This window comes from Aythya ferina, assembly GCF_964211825.1.
Source record: "Aythya ferina genome assembly, chromosome: 2".
Classification (NCBI taxonomy): Eukaryota; Metazoa; Chordata; class Aves; order Anseriformes; family Anatidae; genus Aythya; species Aythya ferina.
Window position 1 is genome coordinate 156,147,200 of NC_140297.1, and position 26,393 is coordinate 156,173,592.

Below are 26,393 nucleotides of genomic sequence, written 5' to 3' on the forward strand. Positions count from 1 at the left end.
GCAGCATTGGATTTAATTAGCTCCTTTTGAAAATGCCTTAATTCAGCATCCAGCAATGGATTTGCAAATCATTTCATTTCTTTCCTCCCTTTAGAAAGTCAATCGGTCTTGTAACAGAAAAGTTATTTCAAAAAGATGCATCCAAGGAGTGAAATTAGAGAGACTTACACCCTACAAAAAGCAGCTGAAAAGCAGTGTCAGGCACCCAGATCTACTCACTGCTGGGGCAACAGTTTCTACATTCATAAAACATTTGCACTGTCTAACCCAGCTATGAGCATCCTGAATTTGAGACTTTCAGTGACAGTCTGGTGGGTTGCTGACAAAATGAGCACTATATTCTCAAGAGAATTTGTTAGCATCAATACAGTGCAGCAACAAGTACTTCACACACGCTCATTTAGCTGCCAAAAAAAAAAAAAAAAAAAAAAAAAAAGTCAATATTCTTACTGCTCCTAATGGGGGCTGGGAAAGGCAAATGTATTATTTATATAAATGCATGCACTAGAGCTGTTTGAAAATGTTCCAGAGAACTCTTCTTTCAGTTGTGTCTTCAGAAAAATCTGTTATTATAAATTTATTTCTTAGGTGATTTTTTTCATTCTTTGAAAAATGCCATTTAGAGACAGAATTTTTTTCTTCAAAGAAAGAAAAAGCTCAATAAAAGATTTATTCTCAAATTTTCACTTCAAGACTCCCTTTCCTTCCCCTGCTGAAGAAAATTTATACATCAGCCTACAATGATTTGGTGAAAATAGAATTGTACAGAAGTCTACAGCGAGCCCACCAGACACAAAAGGATGAGATGCCGCTCATAATAACCAGTGGTTCTCCTAAAGATTAGATGTAACTGGTAATACTGGATTTGGGACCCTCACTACAAAACCTCAGTATTTCCATCAGAGGTTGCAAGATATAAGAACATAAAGGCAAGATGGGATATTATTCTGGGATATTAGGACTTTTGTCATACCGCGGTACAGATTGAACAGACCAGTAATCAGTACATGGGTAACACTTCTCTGATACAATAAACACTCTTCTCCTCAGGCAGAGAAGAAGCACGGGTTGCGTAGGTGTCAGTATTCAAATTACAAACTGAAAAGCAGACAAGGAAATATTTGGCCCGCCACACTAACGCCCACTGTGTTCACAGTAGTCCCGGCTGGTGGAAGGTAAAGCAGCAGCAGTAGATGCTCTGAGAACAGCTTCAAGTTGGGAAAAAAACAAAGCACAATTGTTGAAGCAGAGATCTGTCTGCCTCAGGAAGAAAATACAAGAAAAGAAAAGGGGGAAAAAAAAAAGAAAGAAAAAAGAAAAAAAGGAAATAAAAGGGAGCTCTAATTGTTCATATCCTTATAATGGAACAAAACCTATTTCATTCCTTTCTCACTTTAATCTTTAGCTTAGTCAGCCACCAGCCCACACACTGCTCCAGCTCTCTCTGCCATCATGGTGATGTCAGAAAGACAGATTTTCATCCAGGAGCCAAATATTCCAGCAGATTGGACAACCTGACCTCTGGAAAAGCAGCTGAAGCACCGGCTAGACACAACACACCAGTCCTGCAAGGGGCTGAGGCAAAAGCATGATGAAGATAAAGCGAGATCCAGCTTCTTGCTCTGGTTGCAATGGTGAGAATCGGTAATATGAAACCTGGCCATGGCTACTTCTAACTAAACAACAAAATGAATGGTGGGAACAGACACCCTAATGCACAGGAAAGCAAAATGCAGTATCTCATGTTAAGGGCCTGTTAATCATTTGTCCTGCCAGGCAGAAGCGAGGTCTACATTTCCATGTTTCTTCTCCAGGAAGAGATAGAGTGAGAAATGGGAACAAGGACGAGTTGGCAAGCTATTCCCTCCTTTGCACAAACACTTATGGCCAGGTTATCACTTAAAGGAAGCTTGAACACAGGCAAAGCTGCCAGAATGGCACTGAGATATTCCTGCCTCAGGGCCAATTTGAGACCCAAGCAAGATGGAGAACTTTGGTTGGGCTGAGAGCCTGGTTATGCCATACATTCCACTGCTTCCCAGGGCAGGACCCAGTCGTCACCCTTTTCTCCTGGCAGAGGCGGCAAAATGCATTTTTGCAGGCATTTCTGAGAAGCCTTCAGCAATGGCTGACAGGTCTGCAACAGAAGTGTGGGCTCATCTGAGATCTCTCCAAACACAACAAGCAGACTGAAATAACGAAGGGCTTTGTGTCTGCCCAGCTCTCCTTTTAAATGTGTACTCTGGTTATAATAGGCACTTGGCCTCTTCACTGAACCATAAAGGTGGTTCAAATCCCAGAGAGTCCTGTGCTGCATAAAAACCCTATCCCCAGACAGGAGAGAGCAGGAAACGGGATCATCAGCATCACCAGTTGGATGAAGCTTTTAATAGAGAAACTTCGTGGTACTCATTAAAAACTGAGCTTACAGTGATGGGAGAAGGCAGAAATGTTGGATCATCTCAGCAACTACACCAAGACAAGGAAATGCTGGATGAAAACTTGGTCAGCAGCAGTCAGTGGTTATTCAGGGCTCACAAGCGGTGCAAACAGCGTGGACACCCCACTAGCTGTCCTCAGTGGCATCCCAGCACCCCATCCCTCCTCTTTCCAGACTTAAATGTGGCCTTAGGAGACAGAAGAGATCTGTAAACCCCTCCTGCACTCCCATGGGAGGTCATTCATGGACAGCACCAGGAGGTGCACAGCAGTGAGGAAACTTTCCAACATCACCCTTCAAAGCTGGTGGTTTAAAGGAAAAAGGCAAAGAACAGCCTGGCTTTTCCTAGCATGCAGCAGGAATACCTTGTCTCCTCGTGTTCCTTTTTCTCCTCTTTCTCCTTGGAGACCCTAAAAAGAAAAGCAAAAAGAGATTATGGAATTCAATTCAATAAGAAGCATATCTACCTCCTCTAATTAGTCACCAAATCACTGCACATCTGCACAATCTATTTAAGTGAACCTCAAGGACGTTTACCTCATTGCCAGTACTCCACATTGGCCACAAGCAAGGTCTAAACAGACAAAAAGAGCAGGGATGACCCGTGGACACAAGATTGTCTGTAATATTATCTTGTTCCCAGACACATGATCCTCCTGCCAGCAGCAGTGAGGATGGACAGGGAACACACCACAGCTGCAGATGGTCTAGAAACCACCCACTACTCCACATTTTTTGTGTTGCTCATAAACAATGAGAACTCGGGTAGAGGACAATGCTGATGGAAAAACCTATCGCATAAATAAGCAAGAATACCCTTTCCTGGTGGTTTTGGATGAAGTAGCTAGACAGACAGCAGGTACCTCTGAGAACTGGCAAGCAAAAATCCCTGTCCTGGAGGCCCAAGTGCATTTTTGCTCTGTGAAACCAGTCCTAGAGTTCATCTGGACAGCAAAATTCATCTTCTCCCAGGTACACCAGAACCATTTGCTGGAGCTCAGTTTGATGAAAGACAGCAGTGCTAACATAGGCGATCAACAAAATGGGCAGGAATGGATTTCAGCCCCCCTCAGCACAGGAAGCACTGTGTATTTTACCTTTATTGTACCAACCGAGCAATCGACTTAAGGCCACAGGCAGACAAATATGCTCAGTCAGTAGTGATCTCTCCAAAACTGCTGAAGTTTGAAACACTTCTTACAATATATTTATATTTAAACTTTAGTTTACTTTACACTGTGCTGAAGACTTAACTCCAAGCTGATGAGAACTACATGTCTGGACTTACTTGGTCCATAAGGATGACACAGATAATTATGAAGGACTTCAGCTTTCATGCCATGGTTGACTGTGAGAAAACTCTGCACAGCTCCATCTACCTCTAACAACCTAAAATGAGCCTGCACAGCTTCCCACACGGCAAAGCAATAACCCCACTACTTCCAAAAAGCAGATGGGAAGAGGTTTAAAATGTGACTCCCTTAATGCACTAATAACCATGGGGCCCTCATACACACTGCATGGATGATTACAGCCTTGTTCCTGCCCAGCAGCCCAAGCCAAATGTCAGTCTGATGATAGACATGGACAGGACCTTTGGTAACACTGCACCACAGGTGGGTGCTTTGCTTTTCACACAGAAAGGTGACTCAGGGAGCAGGAAGGAAGTATTCTCATCTCCTTGTCCATTTATCTCATTAATATTGCAAGGATCTAGGACATGGGCAGGTAATGCCACCCCTCTATTCATTTCATCTTCTTCTTGCCTAACACAATTCGATGTTAGACCATGCAGAGAGACAACACACACCTGGGCAAAGACATAAGCACCCGTGCTCTTTTGAACACATCAGGTCTCTTTGTAGTGAGTTGTAAAGCAAGACCTTGGCTGGCACAGGGAAATCTTTTGGTGCATGAGCACGTCTGGTATGCCACTAAAGCACACCGATGTACAGCCAGGTCATTAAACCCCAGCAAATCCAATCAGCCTTTGCAACACCAGCTATAAGGCTGCCTCTGTAATTACCAAGGTGAGACCACAAGACAGAGATGCTAACTTGACAGCATGTGATTTATTTTCTTATTGTTGTCTGTCCATTCAAGGCAGGTCTGTCCCCTGAGTCCAAAGTGCTGTTTCCTGACAGTTTTGAAAATATGATTGGAAACTCACTGAGAGCTGGTGGTTTTGCTTGGTGTTATGATGAAGTTTTCAAGCACCATATAAATGGTGCATCAATACAGACCAAAGCAATTGCATTACAGTGGGAGCATCACAAAATCCCCAGCTGTTACCTTGGTAATCAAGTAATTTCTACTGACAGCTCTGCAGTAGGTACAGATCTGCTCTCATTTAAAGAAGTCACAAGAAACTCAATGAAGTCAAGAAAATGTCACTATTTGGACAGAGCACAGGTAAATAGTCAGATATACTTGATATCTCTTAATTCAAAAAAAAAAAAAAAAAAAAAAAAAAAAGGTGGGCAGAACACACTGAAAAAAAAATGGATAAAGTTTCCACAATGTCAAAAATGTAATAGGAATCATAACTTACCGGTGCTCCTACGTAGCCTTTAATGCCTGGAGGACCCTGTTTTCCCTCAGATCCCTGGCAAAGAATTGAGATACAGTAAAGCAATGGGAACTGTTTCACAAAAAAGACCCCCAAAAATGAGTTATTCAGAAATGTAACCTGTATTCCTTGGCTCACAGGGGGCTGTTGAGGCTTCTCAGTTATCTCAGCTCTAATATACAGAGCAGTGTTTGACTTTACTTACCCAAAGTGATGCCCCAATGTTTGATTTTGTCCCCAGCACTCAGGCATTAGCAAGTTTTACTGCTCTGCTTCCAGCCTTGCTTTTCAACCTGTCACACACAAATTCCTCTATGGGTTGTTTCAGAGGTGAAAACACTCAGTAAATTGGGTGGTGAGGTGGACAGGTCAGAAGGGAGAGACATTTTATAAAGAGACCTGGGCAGGTTGGAAGAGTGTGCAAGCAAGAATTGTATGAAAACTAACAAACGAAGGTAATTCAGGTCCTGGGCTGCACCCACAGTGGCATTACTAACAAAGTTAGGGACGTGATCATGCCTCTCTCATGATCAGTGTTTGTCAGGACGCGTCTGGAGCACTGTGTCCAGTTCTGGTCCCTACAATGCAAAAAAGATGCAGACTAGAGGGGGTCCAAAGAAGATGGTCAATGGGCTTGAGAAACTGGCCTGTGAGGAAGACTAAAAGAATTATGTCTTTTAGCCTTGGAGCAGAGAAGGCTCAGAAGGGACCTCATCACAGTATTCCTGTACTTACTACAGAGAGGATGGAGGCTCTCTTTTCACAAGGAGCTGTATGAGAAAAGATGAGGGGCAATTGTGTACAAGCTACACCAGGAGAGGTTTTGCTTTTAAGTACAAAAGATATTTTTGACAGTGAGAAAAATCAATCACTGGAACAAACTCCTAAGGGATGTGGTAGACTTCCCATCACTGGAGGTTTTCAAGAGGTGTTAGATAATCTCATCTTGGCTCCCTTTTCTCACAACCTGATGATCTTCCTGATGATCTTTCAAGGTCCCTTCCAGCTTAGGCCTTTCTATGACTCGATGTGCCCCAAATATGTTTAAGGCAAAAAAGACCACAGTTTCATCATAAACAACACAAATACACAAGGATCAGAGACATTTCAGCAGTCTTTCAGCTGGTTATACACTAGCTGTCTCCCTCAGAGATGGCAAACTGATAGGCTCTCTCTGTGTGTTTGTGCACCTTACAACCCCACAAATTGTCTGGATCCTTGGCTGAACAGGATCAGCCCTCAGAGCAACCCTACGTTGGCAGCCTACAACTGATAAGGTGGCCGTGAGAGTTGCGTAGGCCTCTTACATCACCAGATGGGCTGATTATGTTGTTTCTTATCTCTCTTTCCTTCTTTTTCCCTCTCCTATCTGGTTAATGCCTGTACTGGGTTGCCACAGTGGATAGGGCTTCAAAACAGACCAGGATTGTATTTTTAAATGATTCTACATTCCTTCTTAATGGACATTTCCTATTAAAAAATAAAATAAAACATTTAAAAATACAAGATGTGTCTGGAGTGAACTATTAGCAGAACTGGGGTATTTTTGTCCCAGCACGAGTGCCTGGGAGGCTGGTCATGTCACGCCGCTGTTTACACTCGCATTTAGCCCAAAATGACAATCTCATTTGCAACAGTTGTTAAGCACAGACCTGGCCGGCTGGCTGGACTGTAGTTGGCAAGAGTTTCACCACCTCTTTAAGCAGTGCATTGCCAAAACTGTCCCATGCCTTTGCCAGAAAGGACTTTGCTCTTTAGAACAGATGAAACCATGCCCCGAAGCTTACGAGCAGCTCATCAGCCCAGCTGTAAAACAGTTGAACCCAGGTTAAGAACGGAAGCCAGCCACGCTGCAAACTCATGGGGAGATTCATAAACAGGTTAACAACAGCTGGGTTTATGCACAAGCAAAGTCAATCTCTACAGCATCAGGCAGTGTCAGCTGTACAAGCCCACTAATAACAGAGAAAGAGAAGCAGGCAAACACTTATCTCAACCTGCCGAAAAATAATACTGTCAAATTCCAGGCAAAACCCCTACGGAAACAGAAGCTTGCTCTGAGTTGTCCAAATTCTCAACACCCAACTCAGACTGTTGCATAAGCTGTGGTTATAGCAGGCAGCAAATATTATAGATAGAGAAACTGGGTTTGTCTGGACGGGAAGACTTGCTGATCCCACTCAAGGCCTGTGCTGAGATCATGTCTGGTAAACCTGAGAAGTGCAAGACCTTCGACAGCTGAAGTGAACAAGAATTAGGAAATTTGTCAAAATGAAAGCCTTACCTAATACTTTATATTTCAAAGGCTTATTTTTTGTCTCCTCCTTTTTTTTTTTTTTTCCTATTGAGCATAGATATCTGTCAGTTCAGATAGCAATGCTATAGCTATGTCAGTTCAACAGCAATGACAGCCACAAAAAAAAAAAATCTCTTTAACCTTTTATTAAAGATACAAGAAGAAAAAAAAAAAAAAGAAAAAGGTTGAGTATTTGCTGCAGGACTGTATAGGCTAAAGGGTCTGGTCTCAAACATTCAAGCTTTATTTAACTGCTATAAAACCATAGTGATGGAATTGTGCTTTTTTTTCCAGACTCATTTACTCCATTTAAATTATCTTGCCACGTCCCACGTATTTACATGGGAGCCTTCTACGTTGAGCAATTGATGTTTACTGACATCCCAGACTACCACAGCACCTTCTATAACCAGACGCTCTGACTTGGATTGGCACAAGGCTGACACTGAGAGCTCTTCTTTGCCTCCACCCACTTGTAGCCAGCACGATCAGACATCCTTCCTGGATGGAGAAGTTTATCGACCACTGAAGTTTACCCACCAAGCTTGATGAGTTGGGGGAAGAAAAATAATTGTTATGATGAAGACACTGAGCTAGGAACAACTCCCCATTAGACTTCATTGAGCAGCAAAAACAGTAAAGACAGAAATCACATACAGAGGGCATTTAATTCCTGTAAATCATACATGTACCCTAATGGACTCATCATCTATTTAGGGTACTCCTAGGGAGTGAAGTCTTATAACAAGAAGTCTGCAAGACCCTTTTCTGTGCTGCTGAAAATTTCATCATGCAATTAATGAGGTCTGTAAAAATTGCTTGGTACCTTCTTAAAAGAAAGAAATTGCTGGCAATTGACACTGAGGCAAAAGATTGGAAATTCCTCAGCCAAGCAGATGAATTTCCAGGGGTGTACGTACAGCTACCAAGTGTAACTGAGCTTGCCTGGCTTAATGGAAATGAAGATGGGTTGAGCTGGGAAGGACCACATCCCAAATGAACATAGAAAATGCAAGGTAGGTTTCTATGGAGCCTGGAGCCACTGTATTGATGCCGATGAATTTAAATAAAAGTAAGTGATCTGGCAAAAAGCAATCATTACAACTGTAATTGGAGACATGACCTTTCTGATTGCCAGCTCCACGCATCTCTATACATCCCGTTCCACACCAGCAAGGCGGCTGGGCTTTGCAAAGGAGTGTTGATTCATATTTTAGACTTTTAAAGCCCTGACAACAAAATCAGGATTGTTTCTTAAAATAGTTCAGGCCAGAATCCAGCTCAAGGACACTGCAAATAGCCAGTGCATCCGTTCAAATAAATAAAAGTCACCGTGACAGCACATGATCATTTTATATTTAGCCACTGTAGCTTAGAGGATGGGGGTTAGCCAGCTCACCTCTTCTCTAGGAGCATTTGGCACTCTCTACTCAGGCTGTGTTTAGGTTCAGCTCCATCAGCACCTATTCTGCCCAGCCCATAGTGCTGAACTTGCATTCAGTATTGGCGCATTATTTGGCTGAACTACATGTGCCTGATGATCCTGGTGGGAAATACAGAGCATCTTCCAGGATCAAGCCCTTCTGCAGGTAGATGTAGTTGCCTCAATTTAGCTTAGTCTGTAAAAGCTTTGTAAAGCAAAAGTGAGAAGCTTCACTGTACAAGGAGACTGGGTATTGTAGAGCTTACTGGCTTTTAATTCCACTACAGAAAATATGCAGGGCATAGAGAAAACACGTATTTGTTTATTATATAATATGTGAGATGCAGCTGACAGGCATTTATGGGTGATGAATCCAGTTCGTTTCATCTACTTCCTAATACCACTGAAGGGCAAAACAATATCCAGAGTACCCCTTCTCAGCTCAGCCCAGCCCTGCTTTACAGCTGTCATTTATCCCCTGCTGAATGTGCTGCCATGCAGCTTCCACAATCAACCCCTTCATGTTGCTGAAGGCAATACAGCTCCTGCAGAGAACCGTGGGATGGCTGCCAAGTATTTCCACTAATCCACAAATACACCATTAGTTCTGATACCCTCCTGATGAGACTTTAGGAAATGATGAACATTTCCCTCTATGAAAACAAGATATTTTGGAGAAAGAGCCTCTCTGTAGCTGAGAAACCCAAAAGAAACTATAAATAAACTATAAATAAACTGCGTTATAGAGTCCTCTCAGACAGAACCAGGTGACCATCAGGATGACATCTGGAAAAATATTCAGGTATTTAACTCCTATTTGAGGACAAAGCCATCAGTAAACTCAACAGGAGGTTTAGTTAAACAGATACAGATCTTCCAGAAAAATGTGATGCTCAAAGACCTTAGCATGTATGGGAGCAGAACTGGGTCAAGCAAATTTGGATTATCAATCTATTATCCTTGCCGCATCTTTCATAGGCTGAGCTGAACTTGCTGTGCATGACATCCCTGAAAAAAAACACTCATCAATCTAATGCACCATTGTCTTTGTGTATCATAAAGATGACTGAAACTAGCTGATGGCTATTTATCCCCTCACTAACCAGGGAACAAGGCAAGGAGAGCTGAGACTTTGGAAGGAAGACTAAGCATTGCTCATGAGAATATGTACCTGCATCTTTGTCAGAGTTGGAAGAGTTTACTGAAAACATGAAGTAAGGTTTATGTGCCCTGAAACATGTTCTCTTCACCTTCTCTAACTATACTGATCAAATAAAAGATCTCTTTACATACTTTGCCTAATTTCTGTTATGTCAGCAGGCCTCCAAACAAAAAACAATAATTCAAGCAATCCACACATACAAAAACTCAGTGTAAAAGGTACACTTACCCATGTAAAGAAGAAATTGAAAGCTTACCTTTGGACCTGCTGGCCCAGGCAGTCCAAATGCTCCTGGCTGTCCTGGTTCACCCTGTAAGTAACAGCAGCAGAAGTGGTAAATGCTAATATTTTTTTCTACAGAGGCTAAGATAACTCAAAGCAGTCTTTATATATAGCTTTAGAAATGGAAGCTCTATCCACTATCTACAGTCCTGAGTACCATTATCTGGAGATTTGAGAGTCTGCATTGTGCTTTCTTTGCAAAAATAAAAGCAGAAGGAGACAAACAGAAAACTGAAGTAGTTATTCATCTGCTCTTCAAACACAACCACCAAAATAGCTAGAAATGAGTTCTGTACGAAGCAAACAGCTTGCACCAACTACATTCTTCAGCTGATGATTCCTTGGAGATAACATATTGCATTTGGTTGGTGCAATAAACACATCCTATAAGAAATTCTGCAAACCCAAGTAAGTCACTGTCCGATACCAGACCGTGCCATGCAGGAAGCAATGAGGGTGTACCAGTTCTGGAAGAGATAAGGCACACTATGCCTGTGCAGGTCACGGGTCCAGGTGGCACAAAGCAGAAACAGGATGTAGAGTGTCAGAGAAGTAGGAGCTTTTCTGCTGTGTATCATTACTTTTGAGGCATTCCAAGCCCTTTCCCCAAGCTCCTCCAGACACCATAAAATGACTGCTGAAAAGGGATGGTGAATGGGATGATCAAGTTCCTTCCCCAAGGACAGCTAAGGCAAAAAGAAGTCAAGTAAGGCAAAGAGTTCAGAATAACAGACCATTGGGATGAAGAAAATTGAAAGGGATGGTGTTTGAACTCCAGTGGTCGAACATAGGAAAGGATGAAAACTCTAAAACACATTTATATAAGATGCTGGAAAATTTATCTGTGGTTTTATTCCTCATGTGCAATTCTTTTAAAGGCAAAATTTGGTATGCTTTGTCCTTCTTTGACCTATCTCTGAACCTCCTTCTTTGTCCTTAGCTTTTAGAAGTGCCCAAGAAGAGCTCAGGTCCTTGTTTCTGTGGCTGAGCTGCCTGTTTGCCCAGAGAGGTTGCGGATGCCCCATCCCTGGAGGTGTTCAAGGCCAGGCTGGATAGGGTCATGGACAACCTGATGTAGTGGGTGACATCCTTGCCCATGGCAGGGGGTTGGAAATAGATGATCTTTAAGGTTCCTTCCAACCCAAGCCAGTCTATGATTCTGTGATATTTCTCCCACACCTATCTATTTGCTCCTGGAAGCACAAGATGCTCCTGGAAGCACCCCCTGCCCTCTCCACTGGCTGACGTCTCTTGGCCAGACTCAAACCAAATTGCTGAGCTCTGCAGCTGCAGCTATCAACCACCACAGCCACAACGAGTCCCAGACCTTAGGCTGCCACGACTTCCCCCCTCTTCCAGCTTAATGAATGGGAACAGAGCTGCCCCTGGAGCGTCTGGGGATGGCTAATCCGTACAACACCCACTGTCGCTGGGAACATGCGAGGGAGAGTGCCGAGGCTATTAACCTCCTGCCGTTTGTTTCTGCTGCTCCTAAAATGGCCATACAAATCCCCAAGACGTGTTTCACTCAATACAGATTGATTTCCACTGCCTGGTTTGCACTGCAATACAAGGATTACATGGGTGGGGGAGGGGAAGAATAAAAAAACCTTACAGCTTCTCCTTTTGCTCCATCCTTCCCTGGGAGGCCAGGCGAGCCAAGGGACCCCTGTAACAACAACAGGACTGTCATCAGCACGATATTAACACCACTTGCAAGCGCAAGGACATGAGTAATGCAGCAAGACAAGAATAAGGAATGAGGAGAATCATTTCTACACAAACATTTATTATTTACAGTCTCTGGAGGAGCTGCAGCTAACATTAACACACTATGGCCAATTGATGAGCTGTTAATGAGGAACTAGGCACTCTTGGCCACTTAACTCACTTAAGAGTAAATTAATATAAAAGCTCTGCAGCCGATGAGACACATAACCATTGAGTCATCTTAATATCATCTTTCCTCAGCCTGTCCACCATTCTGTTGTCTCAAAAACCTGCTGTTTTATAACTAAATACTGATTTTTTATTTATTTTCGACTCCGTGCCTGTACAGCATCCACTCCAAAGCTCAGAAGCCTTTGGGCACAGCTGTAATGAACATAAGCAATGAGCCTAAAAGCAAACAGAAAAGAAGCCTTGAAAAACTGAAGCAGCCCTCAGGAACTACCCTACCTACAGGGAAGTGAGGCTCAGAGCTGGGAATGTGCAAAGCTGTAGAAAACAAACGAACAGGAAAACCAGGCACCGCTTCTTAAATCTGTCTGCACACCAGGATGAATGGGACTAAATATGTTGAGGCTGGCAGCAGCACAGATAACAGGGACTGCAGCAAACACAGGGGAAAGCCAAGTTTTACTGCATGCAGCTGGCAGTTTAAAGAACAAATGGAGAGTGGGAAGGGAATAGACACAGAACAGGAAAGCCCAAGTACATGGGAAGGAATTGGCCGAGTGTTTTTACTCCTAGGTTCTGCAGCAGTTTCTTTTTAGGAGGATTATTTAAAAAAAGGAAAAAAGAAAAAAAAAAGCCTCAAATGAGAAACAGGCACAGGCACTGCAAATGGTTACTATGGGCTCTGATTAAACCAAACAGGTTTGCTGTGTATTACTTGGAGGGGGCTCTTGCCTTTTGCAATCCTGAATATTTACTGTTTTAGAACAGGTGGGAAACATCTAAATTGCTGAAATCTCTCCTGCAAATGACATTTAAGGCATCTCTGACAAAAGTGTCCAGAGTAAATACTAACAGATAGAGCAAGCCTGGTACTGGATTATCTTTTTCTTTGTTTGTTTGTGTTATACGAGGCTGCCACAGTAAGCAGCAAAAGGCCATCTCAGTCCAAAGGTTATTTATGCTCAGTGAAGAAAAAGGACATGATACTCTTTTGCCTTCTATGTCTCATACTGAAGAAATATCGGTATTCCTGTGTGTGGAAACACTTAGCTCTGAGCCCTCTTCTATCCTGTTTCAGAGTTTTACAGCCTTTGGACAAAGTTCCTGCCCCTGCGATCTCCACATATTTGCCAAATGTGGCTGAGCACAGGCTTAGAGATGCGAAGGGTTACTTTGCAGACAAACAGCACAACACAGTTTTATTTTCTTAGCATCTTGCTAACACACAAAAAGAAAACAGAGGTAAGACAAAAGACTTACGAAGATCTATTTTCATAAGCCTTCCTCAATAGCTTTATGAACACATCACAGTGTAGTTAGTAAAGGCTCGGACTTACTTTTTCTCCTTTATCACCTTTCAATCCAGGAAAGCCGGGGGCTCCTTCTTCACCCTAAAACACCAAAACAAAATGTACCTTGTATGAAATAGTATATATATCTGTGTATTTAGAGATCACAGTTACCTCTTGGAAGTTGAGGCCAACCTCTCCTCCTTGCTGTAAAAGATGCTGCTCAATCACCTGCAACTTGGCCATATTTGAATGTGTTCACTTCCAATTTTCCAACCATCTGCCTCTTACTGATTTTTTTTTTTTTTTTGTAAATACCAGCCAGGAGGAGTCTTTTTTCCAAGAACAAAATTAGAGGCATATCCTTGTTAAATAAAACTATTTCAAGCATAGAAACATTTCACTGACAAACTCTCATTGCTGCATTTCAAAGTACAGGGACTTGAAATTTTCTGTGGCCAACATACTGCCAGAGATATATCATTTATTTCCCCTTTTACCTGTTCACGTTAAGCCATAAGGTACACCTTAGAAGCCATTCCATTTAGACCTTTATCAGTAGGTACTTCTCATAGTCAACAGCTGATGTCTTCAAAGACTCAGAGCACGTTTCAGACAGTACTCAGTGAAGGAGCAGGATTATGCCCAGTATTACACAGATTTGTTCAAAATCCAGCAGCCTGCCTATGTTTGTCCTGCATGTTCATGCTTCAACTGATGGCACCCAGGATCCAGCATTGCTGGGTTTTACAAGAGACGTTGGCATGTGTCCTACAATGGATGGTTACCAGCATTTCTGCTACCTGAAACGGTGGACATCCATGCATGGGACATTAGGTAGAGGTTGGACGTGGTGCTTAGGGACACAGTTTAGTGGGTAGCATTGGTGGTAGGGGGATGGTTGGACCAGATTATCTTGGAGGGCTTTTCCAACCTTTATGATTCTATGATTCTATGATTAAAACTGCTAGACTGCTAGCAAGTGGCATGGCACAAAGCAGAGCTAAGCCACTGAGAGCTTTTTCCCTGTCTACTTCTGTAACACAGAAAGATCCCATTGAAATAACACTGAAGTGGTTAAGCCAAGCACATGAAAATTAGAAATGTATCCAGCAACTCTGGAATTTTCTAAGCTAACTGTAAACACGTATGGACTACCTACCTATGCAAGTAAGTTCAGGCCAAATCCTGCCATTCTCAGTTTTATTTGCTTTGTTTTTTTTTCATGAACAGTCTAGTACACTTGGATGGATGTATTCTAAGGGCAAGGTTCCAATCAATTTCAGACAAAAAGACAAAATATGGCCTTATTTATAAGCATAGTTTGCACTTATGAGTATATTTTGCACTTAAAGGATAATAAAAGACAGTATCTGAAAAGTATCTGTACTCTATATGTAAATTGAAGTCATTAAATACTTTAATAATCACATTTCTTGCTAACTGAACCTTCATGCAGCACTTGGCCTAGGATTTCCAATGCAGCTAGTGGTACAAATCAGATCTGCTGTATTTGAACGGCTCCCTGATGAGATAGAAAACCCATCAAATAGCAAATGTGATTTTAAAGGAAATTATTTGCTCTAAGAGGTCAATATAACTTGAAGAAACTGCTGTTCCATGGCAAAATGTGCAGCATAGGTAGAACAATGATTTGTATGTTTTCTTGGCAAATTAAAGGAATAGGGTTAAATAACTTTTCTTTTTCTTTTTTTTTTTTTCTTTCTTCTTCTTTATGAAGTAACCACTTCTTGGCATAGCTGAACAAAGTAACCCTGATATCAGTCAATAAATTTCATAAAGTGCTCAATGAGCCATTCATGTTGGACAGCACCTAAAAGTGTTTCTCCTCCAACCTTCCACTCATAGAATCACAGAATCATTAAGGTTAGAAAAGACCTCCAAGATCATCTGGTCCAACCATACCCCTACCACCAATGTCACCCACTAAACTATGTCCCTAAGCACCATGTCCAAACTTTAGTTAAACACCCCCAGGGACAGTGACTCCACCACCTCCCTCAGGAACCCATTCCAATGCCTGACTGCTCTTTCTGAGAAGAAATGTCTCCTAATGAAAAGCACCATCAACAGTGAACTCAGACCAAGCTGTTCAGGGTTTTATACACTTCGGTTTCCCCTTTTGATTTTCCACAAGAAAGCTGCCTGCAAAGATGTGAAGTCCAGAACAACGTGTTGGCCTTCACAATGAAGGGACTGCATGGCCATTTTCAGGAAAGAACTGTAGACTCTCCCCTACCCAGTGATCATACATACCAGGAGCAGCTTTTCAGCCCACTGATCAGCCCCAGGGTCAACAAGGAGGGGAAAGAGGCTTCAGGGATTCACCATGCTCAAGGAGTACATGAACCAGCAAAGCCCAGCTCTCCAAGGAGCTCCCTAAAGACATTTTCTCCATCTGTATCTACTGCCACAGCCTCCCTCCTGCTGCATAAGCACTGTGTGGCACACCCCAGGTGCTCCAGCACAGAACTGACCCTTCACTAGAAATAAATTTAATCAGTTTGCAGTGGCAATCTTCAAGTACCCACCAGCCTTACCAGAAAACTGTGCAGAAGCAACCTAGATTCTCAATAAAAGTTTAACATCCACTGGGGAACCACCACTGAATGCCACCACCCAACAAAGTAGGTCTCCTACTTCTGCCACTTCATCTGACTCCCTTGTAGCCCTGGAAAACTGCTTTGTGTCCAGCAGAAAAGACTGTCAGGCAAAGGGTAGGTTCAGCAGCTCTTTGAACCTCAATAAAAGCTTGAGATTGTGTTGTCTATATCGAAACACGCACGTTCACAAAGTAAAGTGCATAACCTACAGGAGTGATCAGCGGAAGAGAGCGGGAAGCAGAAAAGCACTGACATTGCTGTGCTTTCATATGGTGCCAAAGGAGCTGTGACAGGCAGGGATGGAAAGCAACCAAGAGCCTGCACCCTCAGCTCACTGCCAGCTGCCAAAACCCTCACTAAAGGACGCAGCTAACTGGAACAGAGTTCTGTTGCCAGGGCAATTTATTTCACTAAGCTTTTTTTTTTCTTTTTTTTTTTTTTCTTTTTTTTTTTTTTTTTTCCTTTTTAATACCCAATTCATGAACTGCATCACAATCACAGAATGATCACATTTTCTTTTCAAGTGGCCAACAGAATTATTTTTTAACCAGGTAAGATCCCAACTGTTGGGCTTACTGTGCTGCTAAGACCTCAGGAAGTGTTGGTGTACCCCAAAGCTGTGTGTTCCCCCCTTGCCCTCACCCCAATTAGGTCAGCTGGGTTAGCAAAGGACCAGTGCATCTCTCCTGGAAACCACTAAGGCCAGGGAAAGTTGCAATTAGAGAATGACAATATTGATTGAAGGAGAAATCAAAGGGGCCTGAAATGATGGTTTTGAAGAGGAGTTCTTGCTGGGGAGGTTACAACTCCAGCAATGAGGCTCAAAAGGAAGGCAGTAGATTTTCCTGAGTACTTTTTAGTTTCTTTTTAAGTTCTTGAACATACTGTCTTTTCCTCATTCACTGAAAATCTAGCCACGTATGTTTAGCTTCATCCTCTGCACTGCACAGCCAGTGGCCTTTAATCAAACCTTCCCACCAAGGTTAACAAGAGAATAAACACGTTGATTAGCTCATCGTTGGCAAAACCCTTGACAGAAGGGTCTACATCTGGCGAACTGCCATCGGATCTCAAGTGGCCAGAGGCCTTCTCGTGGGATATCACTGTGGTGTGCTCTCAGCCACGTGGAAGCAGCCACTGCTGAGCAAGAGAGGGCTGGTAGGTACTGCAAGCACTGAAGTCATATAGTGGTACAGACTGTTAGCATACAGAGGTAACGTACCTAGCGGGTAGCTACATATTTCTACAAATGCCACTTTTCATTTTTCAAGAGTCATTCTATGAGTATTTACTTGAATTACAGCAAGGCCTCATTTCTTTCCTGCTTGGGTCACTCTGTCAGACACTGTATGAATAAATACTAAATGACAGTCACTACACTCAAAAGCCCAGTTCAAAATTGCAAGCGATATGTAAATGTAATAAAGAAATAGCAGAGACAGAGGGTACAGGCTAGTGAAATAGCTGCCAAGCAGACACGGCTCTGCAAGTGCACTGGGCTGAAGGATCTAGTTATCACGCTGCGAGAAATGGGTCAGCTTCAGCAGCTGGCATTAAGCCCTGGGGAAGAAAAGCTCATTGCATTTCTTGCACTAAGGCCAACCGTGGTTGTACACACTGAGAAGGATAAAAATAATTCTGTATATTCACAGGCTGGCTGTGTTCCCAGCTTCGACACAATGAGATTCTGGTGGTGACATGTAAACCGTACGTAACTCTTTATCCCATGCATTTCTGCTGCCACCCATCTACTTTATGGACAGCTGAACTTTTTTAGGGAACTTTTTCTCCTTTCTAGAGAAACATCTGGACTAGGACAGGAAGGTAACAAGGACCAGGACTCCAGGGAAGAAGCAGAAGAGACTACTATTAAGGAGAGGTACAGAGTACAGCTTCTAAGGCAGCTTCCCTTAGGCTTAGCCAACAGCTCCTAGTTTTGATGGAGTACCTTCATACTTTGGGTGGGGTGGCCTGTTGTTTCCTTGGCCTATAGTTTTGTGCAAAAATGTTTGAGCATGTATGTATTTTTACCTGTGAAGAAGTGTATTAGTAAATATGGCAGTTTGGCTTAGGAATTTCCCAAAATACTGACTCTTACAAACTGAGGATGTAGCACCAAATAAATCACTCCGAGAACTCAATCTTTCTTTCCCTAATGAACTGATACAAATTCTGTGAGCAAATTAAGAGGTTTTCTAAGCCATACTAAAACAAAAAGATTAGGCAGCATTCAGTAAGATAGAATTTTGAATTTGCTTGTATTTAATGGTTGTGTTCAGTCTCACAGAAAAAGATACAGAGCAAGGCCTAAGCACTACTTTTGTCCTTCCTGGGTGTCTCAAAGCAAGGTTTTTATGAGCCATGTGTTTTTTCCAGACCCAATGGGCAAAAGAAAATGCCACATCCCAAAGAAATTGAGAGCCCAGGCAACTCTCAGCTGCTGCAGAGTATTGATATGACTAAGAATAAAGATATCCCCATCAGCTTCAGGTTACTACAGCAGCTGAAAATACAGGTGAGCTGGGAAAGTATAAACATTTATAGATAGGTTCCTTTATTGGCTTGTGCATCAGCAGTTATCCCATTTTTAGATTTGAGTAAGGACATGTTCCTGGCATACCAGTGTCACATGGATTTACCAAATCATGTCAGCTCTAGGCTAGAGATCCCTCCATGGTCAGGAAGGTTGTAAGGTCTCTTTTGAAATTATTATTTTAAAACCTATCATTACATGCTCACCATATGCACTCATAATGCACACTCAGCTTAATTTGTTGCATATCATCCAAAGATTCCCCTTCCTTGGGTTAAACTGAGCCTTACTAGCCCATATAATCACTGAATGTTATGTATATGGGCTGTGACTAGATTATATCTACATCCCATGTAGATCCTCAGATGGCTGAATGGAGATAATTGTAAAATTACAAAGTAGATAATCTAATTGCTAGATAATATGCTTCCTCAAAGATGGAACTACTACTACACAGATTTTGCCATATCCAGCCTCAGAACAGAGACCTAAAATGGAGGAAGAAGTTGTCCTCCTGTACATGGAAAGATACAGAGATACAATAATTCAGTATTACCTGATTCTAGAGAGACATGGAAAGCACAGGAAGGAATAACCCATCAGTGCTGCTTTTTAAGCAATCTGCTCAAGTTTAACTGCTTTTCTTTCCTCCACTTGCAGCTCCTTAAGCAGCTGCCAAGTTTACAAACATTTCTTCCAACTTGAGAGCAGCTGTGGCCTATAATCACATATTTTATTTCAAACTCTGGGTTGTGGCCTATGTTAATGGAAATGAGAGCAAACTAAACAAGAAAATAATGGGGAAAAAAAAAAAAAAAAGACAGTCCAAAACACATGGTTAGATTCTTATTTTCCTGTCAAATTCAAGTAAATCACCGGACTTTTCCTTCACCTTCACAAAGCAGACTACAGAAGATGTACCACACCAAGGTCAATTCTATATACCACCTTTATTCTCTCTTCCAGATTGGTCTACACCTAACACAAAAGCACCCCTTTTCTAATCCCAAAATGAAATAAAAATGTCTAACCCCGTCACAAAACATCAATAGAGGTGTCACTGGGAGACCTGCACAAATCTGCCAAGCAGGGCTCCATGAATCACACACTCAGCATATTGACAGCTTGGCAAGGCGGGGGATCTATGGCCAAGGTGGGAGATGAAATAGCAAAAGCTGAATCAAAATAGAAGAAAACGGGCAAGATAAATGGAAACAGAAGGAAAACTGAGCTGCACAGTGTTACAGTTTCATGATTAATACACCTCTCTCTCCTCTGTTAATTAACTTCACAGTATCCCTGTGAAATGAGAATTTACAGCAACTCCAATATTGCTTTCATTCCACAAGGGTGATAAGTCAGAGGTGCAACTGGAAACACATGGAAGGCCCCAGAGTCTGTGACAAAGATAGAAACTCACTGCAAATTTCCTAGGTCCTAGGTCAGTGCCCTAACCATAAGTCAAATCTTTCTCCTGGCTATTTGACCTGCATTTAATTTGGCAACCTGATGTTCCCAAAGGATAAACCAAAAGACTGTGGGTAAGTGGCTGCTGCTAATCCAGCCCTAAACAGTTTTCAGGGTTTGATGAGAAAAGTGCAGAAGGAGATGTTGCAAATTGAGTATGTCTTTAGAAATATTGTCAGTCCTGGGCTTGGAGTTTTGTTTTGTTGTTGTTTAGTTTAGTTTTGTTTCTTTTGTTTTGTTTTGGAGTGATGAGGGAAATATTAAGTTTCATTAAAGGCCAGAGGTGATCTGCAGATGAACTGAGATGCAGAGCTGCAGTGGATGTGTCACCCAGCTCCATTTTCAAAAGCTGCTGACCAGACAGGCAGCACAAATGACTGCCATTTTCTAAGGCACAGATGCAGGATTGTATTAGCTTAATGATGCTAAAACTCTATTAATATCTTGGAAAATTTGACAACAAAACTGGCATTATCTTCTGCTTCTGCAAGAAATAAGACATTCATTTCAACTAGGAGTTCACTTCAGTTCATTCTAAGAAGAGAAGAAAATCATCTTGCTTTGTCACAGTATTATATTCTGATTTTATAAAAAGAAAAGCCATGTGGACAACATACACAGGAGTCAGTAGAAGTTGTAAGTGTGCTTAGTCTATCAGGAAGCCCAGCCCAGTATTCAGACAGCTTGTTAAATGATAGTTATGAACATATATACATATGTGTATATATATATAAATATACACCCATAAACTTGGTGCTGCAGGTGAGAAGATTCATCAGAACTTAGTGACTTGGTAACCGACCGTATCCTGATCAAGGTCAGTGTTCAGAATAGGATGGGAATCTCCTAAGACTTCAAAGCACTCATCATTACTGCTAATTAGCTTCATACTACCTGCAAGTCCACTGTGACACTCCTTCACTAACTACATAGGGGATTCCTGAAAGAGTGGGATGGTCTGACACCTCTGACAACTGTTCAACTATCAATTCAACAGTATTAAAACTGCCCCACGTATTAAGCAACTGCCCCACCTGTATCAAGACTGCCTTCAAGACTTACTTGCACTGAACATCTACCTCTGTAACAAAGCAAGGGAGATAACAGATAATGTCCTAGCTGTTGCATTTGAAATTCCTCTGTTCAACAGCTATACGAGTTGTTTGATCAACTGACCAAATCCTCTCAAGTTCAGAAAAACAACTGAGAAAAAAAAATGGATTACAAGAGGTTGGATTACCAGCAGCAAAAGTATTAGTTGCTGGGAGGCAGATTTTCTTGCAGATCTCAGAGGAAAAACATGCAAGCAAAGGCAAGAGACAACTCAGTTGATTCTGCTTGCATCTCCCTTGGTATTCTGCCTATGTACCAGTCTTTGCAAACAGCAAAAGACTGTCACAGTAAAGTAGGATTTAAATCCCCGTGCTAATCAGGATGCACATGTAGCACAGTCTGGTGGCCCCTGGAGCACCTAAGAAATCCAGTGTGAAAGAGAAAGCAAAGATGACTTCATATTATTGAACAATATGTATCAAGATGAGGGATTGATTGACAGATCATTTGTATCCTGCCTTGACATGGTGAAAGCCAGAATCCTCTCTGCTTGTGAAAGATAGCCCAGGGATACAGATTTTCCTTGTATAACCAGACCAGATAATAAGATCTCATCTATTTTTCCAGTGACAAAATATATCTTGAACATAAAAAATCCTCTATACCTGATCATGGAAAGCCAATAAAACCAGATATGATGTGAGCAAGAGGTCCTTACTCATCCATCCCAAATTTCTACTGATGTGGAAGAACTGTTACCAAAATTAAATTCCCATTTCTGTTTCTCATGGTTGGGACAAGAGGATGCATTTGTTGGACACTTTGAAATGTGAAAAACAGAACAGCTCTGCTCTAAAACCTTCCTTGTCTCAAAGTAAAAGCTGATGCTCCTTCCTGGTATATGCCAGAGCTTGGGATGAGGCAAAAAGCTTGTGAAGTGCTAGAGGGGAAGTGTCCACTGAAGTAGAAAAAATAACTCAGTCATATATCATGACACTTATTAATTTACATTCTTACATCTACAGATAGCACACAGAAAATAGTTTGGAGCATGTGGATGATTAGTCAGGTGCTGGATTGATATGTATTTATATTGCTAGAAAAATCTTTTAATTCCTTTTGCTCTGCTTCTGGGAAGCCCCTGATGCTCCAGACGTCCACACACCCCTTAAAAGTGTCAGCAGCATTTTGTGCAACATCTGAGAAGAGCATATCAGGGCAAGGAAGTACTGTCTTGAGGTACTCCAAAATCCAGTGAAAACCTGCTCTAATACATCTGCTGCTTCTGTTATTCCACATTCACCACTTACAGACTACTCCAGTGCCTCACTGAAGTGTGTAGAAAGCTTTTCCTCAAGTTTAACCGCATCAACTTGTCCATGATTTCTTCCCCTACCTGGACTATAAAGCAATGCTGCTCCCAAGTCTTCATTTCGAAGTGCTGTGATTATTCTTCTCATTTTACATATGGAGACACCAAGGCACAAGGGGAAAAGCTGAGGACAAGATCCCCTGTGGAGCCAATGCCAGAGCTGGGGACAAAACTGGATCTCCAGGCCACTTCAGCACCAAATGCATCTGATTCTCTTGAAATAATGACCACTAATGATCTTCTCACTGTTTTACTGGGAAATAAGCATTTGCCATGAAAAAAACATTTGCTATTGTGTGTGTGTTCATTGCCCAGAAAGGTCTGAGACAAAAATCATCATCTTTATGTCATATCCAGAGACGACAGGTCTTGTAGGCTTTGGAAGACTAGGTAGTGCTGAAGACAAAGGGTGAGAGACCCAAAAGGGTGAACTTCAGATGTCCAGGTTGGTACCAGGGTTCATACAGAACAGCATGAAACACAGGGGTGCTGTGATACCACCTGCCCCTCCACCTGCACTGTCACAGAGCCACGGTGCTCAGCCATGACCAAGGAAATTCAGCCAGGAAACTGCTTTGATCAGCGGAGCACACCATGAGAAGGGGAAAAACTGGGCTGCTTGACTGCAACAGCAGAGCAGAGCTTGTGACACTGCCCCTGCCCTAATATCAGAAACATTGAGAGGGAGGAAAAGCTGCGTGGCTATCATGGGCTGGCTGGAAGGGCAGATGTGAAAATGTGAGAGGGGCAGAGAGAACTTAGATGGCTTTGACAGACAGCAGATAGCAACCTGCTTTGTGTAATGCTTCAGCTGTCTGTAATTCAATAGGCTACAAGACCTGTTTCACACCGCTAGCAAAGCTTTTCACTTTTGCACCTAACAGACAGCTAATCCATACCTATCAATTGCAATATCGCTCTCAGGAACATCTCAAATCTGAGCAAGAGTTATAAATGACAGAATCAAGGAAATCTGATTTTTTTTTTCTACCTCTCCCCTCCAGCTCTTCTAACAGAGGAAGCAAAAAGATGGCAAATCTTTCTCATTCGCTTCCTTTCTACGCTGCCAATGGATCTTGGCAGAGAAAGCCTCTAAAGAAGTGCTGGGGATTTCACAAATTTCTGGTTGCCAGTAGATGTCATTATATACCAGCAGTGTGTCTGCCAGCCAGAGTCCAACGCTGAGAGAGAAAAAGAAAGAAAGAAAAAATAAAGTGATGTTTTCTAAGTTTATGTAAGTAAAAAACAAGTTACTAGTACCCTTGCACTGCTGAGAATTAAGCTGTCACGATGCACAATTAGTAAGTGATCTGGCTTTGAGCTGTTTATTACCATCTGCAGCTGTTATTCTGGGTCACAGAAAACCACAGAATTTCTCTAAAGCCCTCTAATTATTGTTAAGAAAAAAACTCCATCAAACCACAGTTATTTAGCTGTGCAGAATGTACTTTAACTACAGTTAAGAGGACTGAGAAATACTTGAGGTGCAGACCGAAATTGTCTGTGTGCACAAGAGGATTCAGACCGTACTCAGAGCACCAAGGCAGACAGCGACATTACTACACCTTACTCTTTAATGAGAAGACTCAGAAAAGAAATGACAGCTACAAATTACTCCAATGAGCTCCACGAAAGCCTTAGGAATTAGTGGAGGTGCTATTATACAGATGTGGACCATTAGGAAGACATGTAAACATTGGATGGGGATGTTAAGTGCTGGATGACCTTAACCAGATGAAGCCCGTAGCCAGGAATGGATTCTGAGGGATATAATTCCCAGAAGCAGAAAAAAATATATATAAGGAAAAAAAAAATCTGCAGATATTGCACTTTCACTTTCCATTACCAGCTCAATTTGAGCTATGCTCACATTATTTTTCATTTGGCAATAAACTAACAAGATGTGAGTGCTAAGAACCATGCCCTGAGGAGGCAATGTTTCCACAGACCTTGTCTCCAAGGAACACCAATTACTGGGTGACTGGGGTTTTGTTTTGTTTTCCAATTTCAGACTCAATAGTATCTCCGAACTTGGAAATGTTTTACCTTCTTGTTACTGTCAAGATGTGCTGGCTGAAAGAGTGCTGCCTGCAGTCCTGGACCCTGGTGCCTCCCAGAGCCCTCAGTCTCCTCTCAGCCAGCCAGCCCCAGGTAAACCAAGCTATATTCAAGATATTTTGAACTTGATGACTATCCAAACACTACAGCAGCCCAAGCAAGGCCTAGAAACTTCTGCAGCATCTTGCCTGCAACAGGGCTCAAGGCTTCAGTGGCAAAAGGACGCAACATCAGTTTAGGTATATGGACTGATTCTTAATCCTTGCAAGCTTAGACTCCACATTGTATAAATGCTCAGAACACATGTTCTACTATGTTTTGGTTATTCTCCCTGCTTTGTATTCAAGCTGGTTTTAAGTTGAGGCTCTCACATTTGGCACTTAGTTGAACTGCACTGCAGCAACCTGGCCATGTACCTGGCTGCTCCTGGCCCTACCTTTCAGGCTCAGCTTCCCGACTTAGATTTTGATCTGCTTCATCACCAGGGATGAGCCTGGTGATCTAGACTCCTGGATGAACCTGAGTTCTATCAGTGACCCACTCTGCTCCATGATGTGGGTGCTGTGAGGTCCCTATGCTGCCGGCCATGGCATATCAGCTCCAGCCTGCATTTCCCTTGGGGTGTAACTGCCCCTTGTTGCACCCTGACACTCAGGGACCTGACTCTCAAACAGTATAGCTCTGCAAGTCCAAAATTCCAGCAAGTGAGCCACTATAACAGCCCTTCTGATGTCCAAATGCATCCCTTAAAAAAAATCCAGGCAAAAGCTCTCCTTGCCCTCCAACCTGTGCAACATTAGACTCCAGCTATGTTCTTTTTTCAGGCATTTCTGCACCCATTTTACTTGAGCCCCATGTTGCTGGCTGCCAGCCAGCCCCGACCAAGAGGCACTGTGGTCATTTGGTAAACCATGCTGATAAAGAAGTTATGTGGGGCAAAGAAGTTACATGGCTTTTAGGTCAGACCTTTCTTATATCCAGCTGCCTCGGGGTAAAGACAGAGAGAGAAGGGTTGCACGTAGATAGACTGCATCTGGCAGGGTGGATTTCCACAGCTTTTCCAGAAGCTCTAAAAATGGCAATATCTCCAGTTTGGAAGACACATAAGGGAAAGGGAAACAAGGCCTTTATTTGAAGGATATAGCAGGAAAGATATTCAAAGCCTGGAGGGAAAGAGAGTCTCCAGCTTCATTTTACAGGAACAAAGACTAGCTGCTTTGCCTAAGGTCAGCAAATCTGTTGGAACCAAGTTTAAAGCCCACTTCTCCTGCAGCATAGTCCAGAGCCTTAGCAATCTGCCTGCTTCTCTATGCTTGGTCTTGCAGTCACTGCATCTCTAATAAGCCAAGCCACTTCAGAGGTTTTATTCTCATTAGAAATCCTATAATAATCCGCCTGAATTTTTTATCAGGGCAAGTCATTACCATGAAAAAATTCCAACAACACAAAACCCCACACACATTTTAGGAGAACATAGACTTAATCTTCTAAAGTTGTTTCTCATATTCATTGCTGCGTTTGTGATTATTAGCATGAAGGGAAACAGATAAGGCACAAAGGGAAAGCTCAGATACTCTTGGAAACATATTATCAAGGGAACTCCCATAGAGCACTGTAATCTGTAATGAAACCTTCATCCACACCTCTGCAGGGGAAGGTGGGTGCTCTGGGTTAGAATTTTTTCCTCTACAGAGTGGCTTCCTATGGAAAAAAATCAAAGCAGCAATCACAAGACCCAACTTTTTAATCAAAATCCTCATTCATTTTTCTCCCTGGCACCACACATTACTAACCAAGCTATTCTATATCTTGTTCTTCCACACATGAGGAGCCAGAGATTTTTCTTCAACAGCTCTAGGCAGCATTGTCCCGAACCCTGAACAGGCTGGGGAAACTTCCGTCCCCTCCTGGGCAATGAGGCTGTTC

General features: G+C 42.4%; 1 protein-coding gene across 1 annotated transcript in view; it reads right to left on the bottom strand.

Annotated features, from left to right (window-relative positions):
• The window catches only part of COL22A1 (collagen type XXII alpha 1 chain), a 222,941-nt gene that overhangs the window by 89,072 nt on the left and 107,476 nt on the right, over window positions 1-26,393 (bottom strand). Inside the window, exons 14-18 of the mRNA XM_084512133.1 lie at window positions 13,409-13,462; window positions 11,788-11,841; window positions 10,147-10,200; window positions 4,992-5,045; window positions 2,806-2,850 (exon numbers count right to left, since the gene is read on the bottom strand). Of these exons, the coding sequence (XP_084368259.1) occupies window positions 2,806-2,850; window positions 4,992-5,045; window positions 10,147-10,200; window positions 11,788-11,841; window positions 13,409-13,462 (261 nt within the window). The remainder of the gene's footprint in view (window positions 1-2,805; window positions 2,851-4,991; window positions 5,046-10,146; window positions 10,201-11,787; window positions 11,842-13,408; window positions 13,463-26,393) is intronic.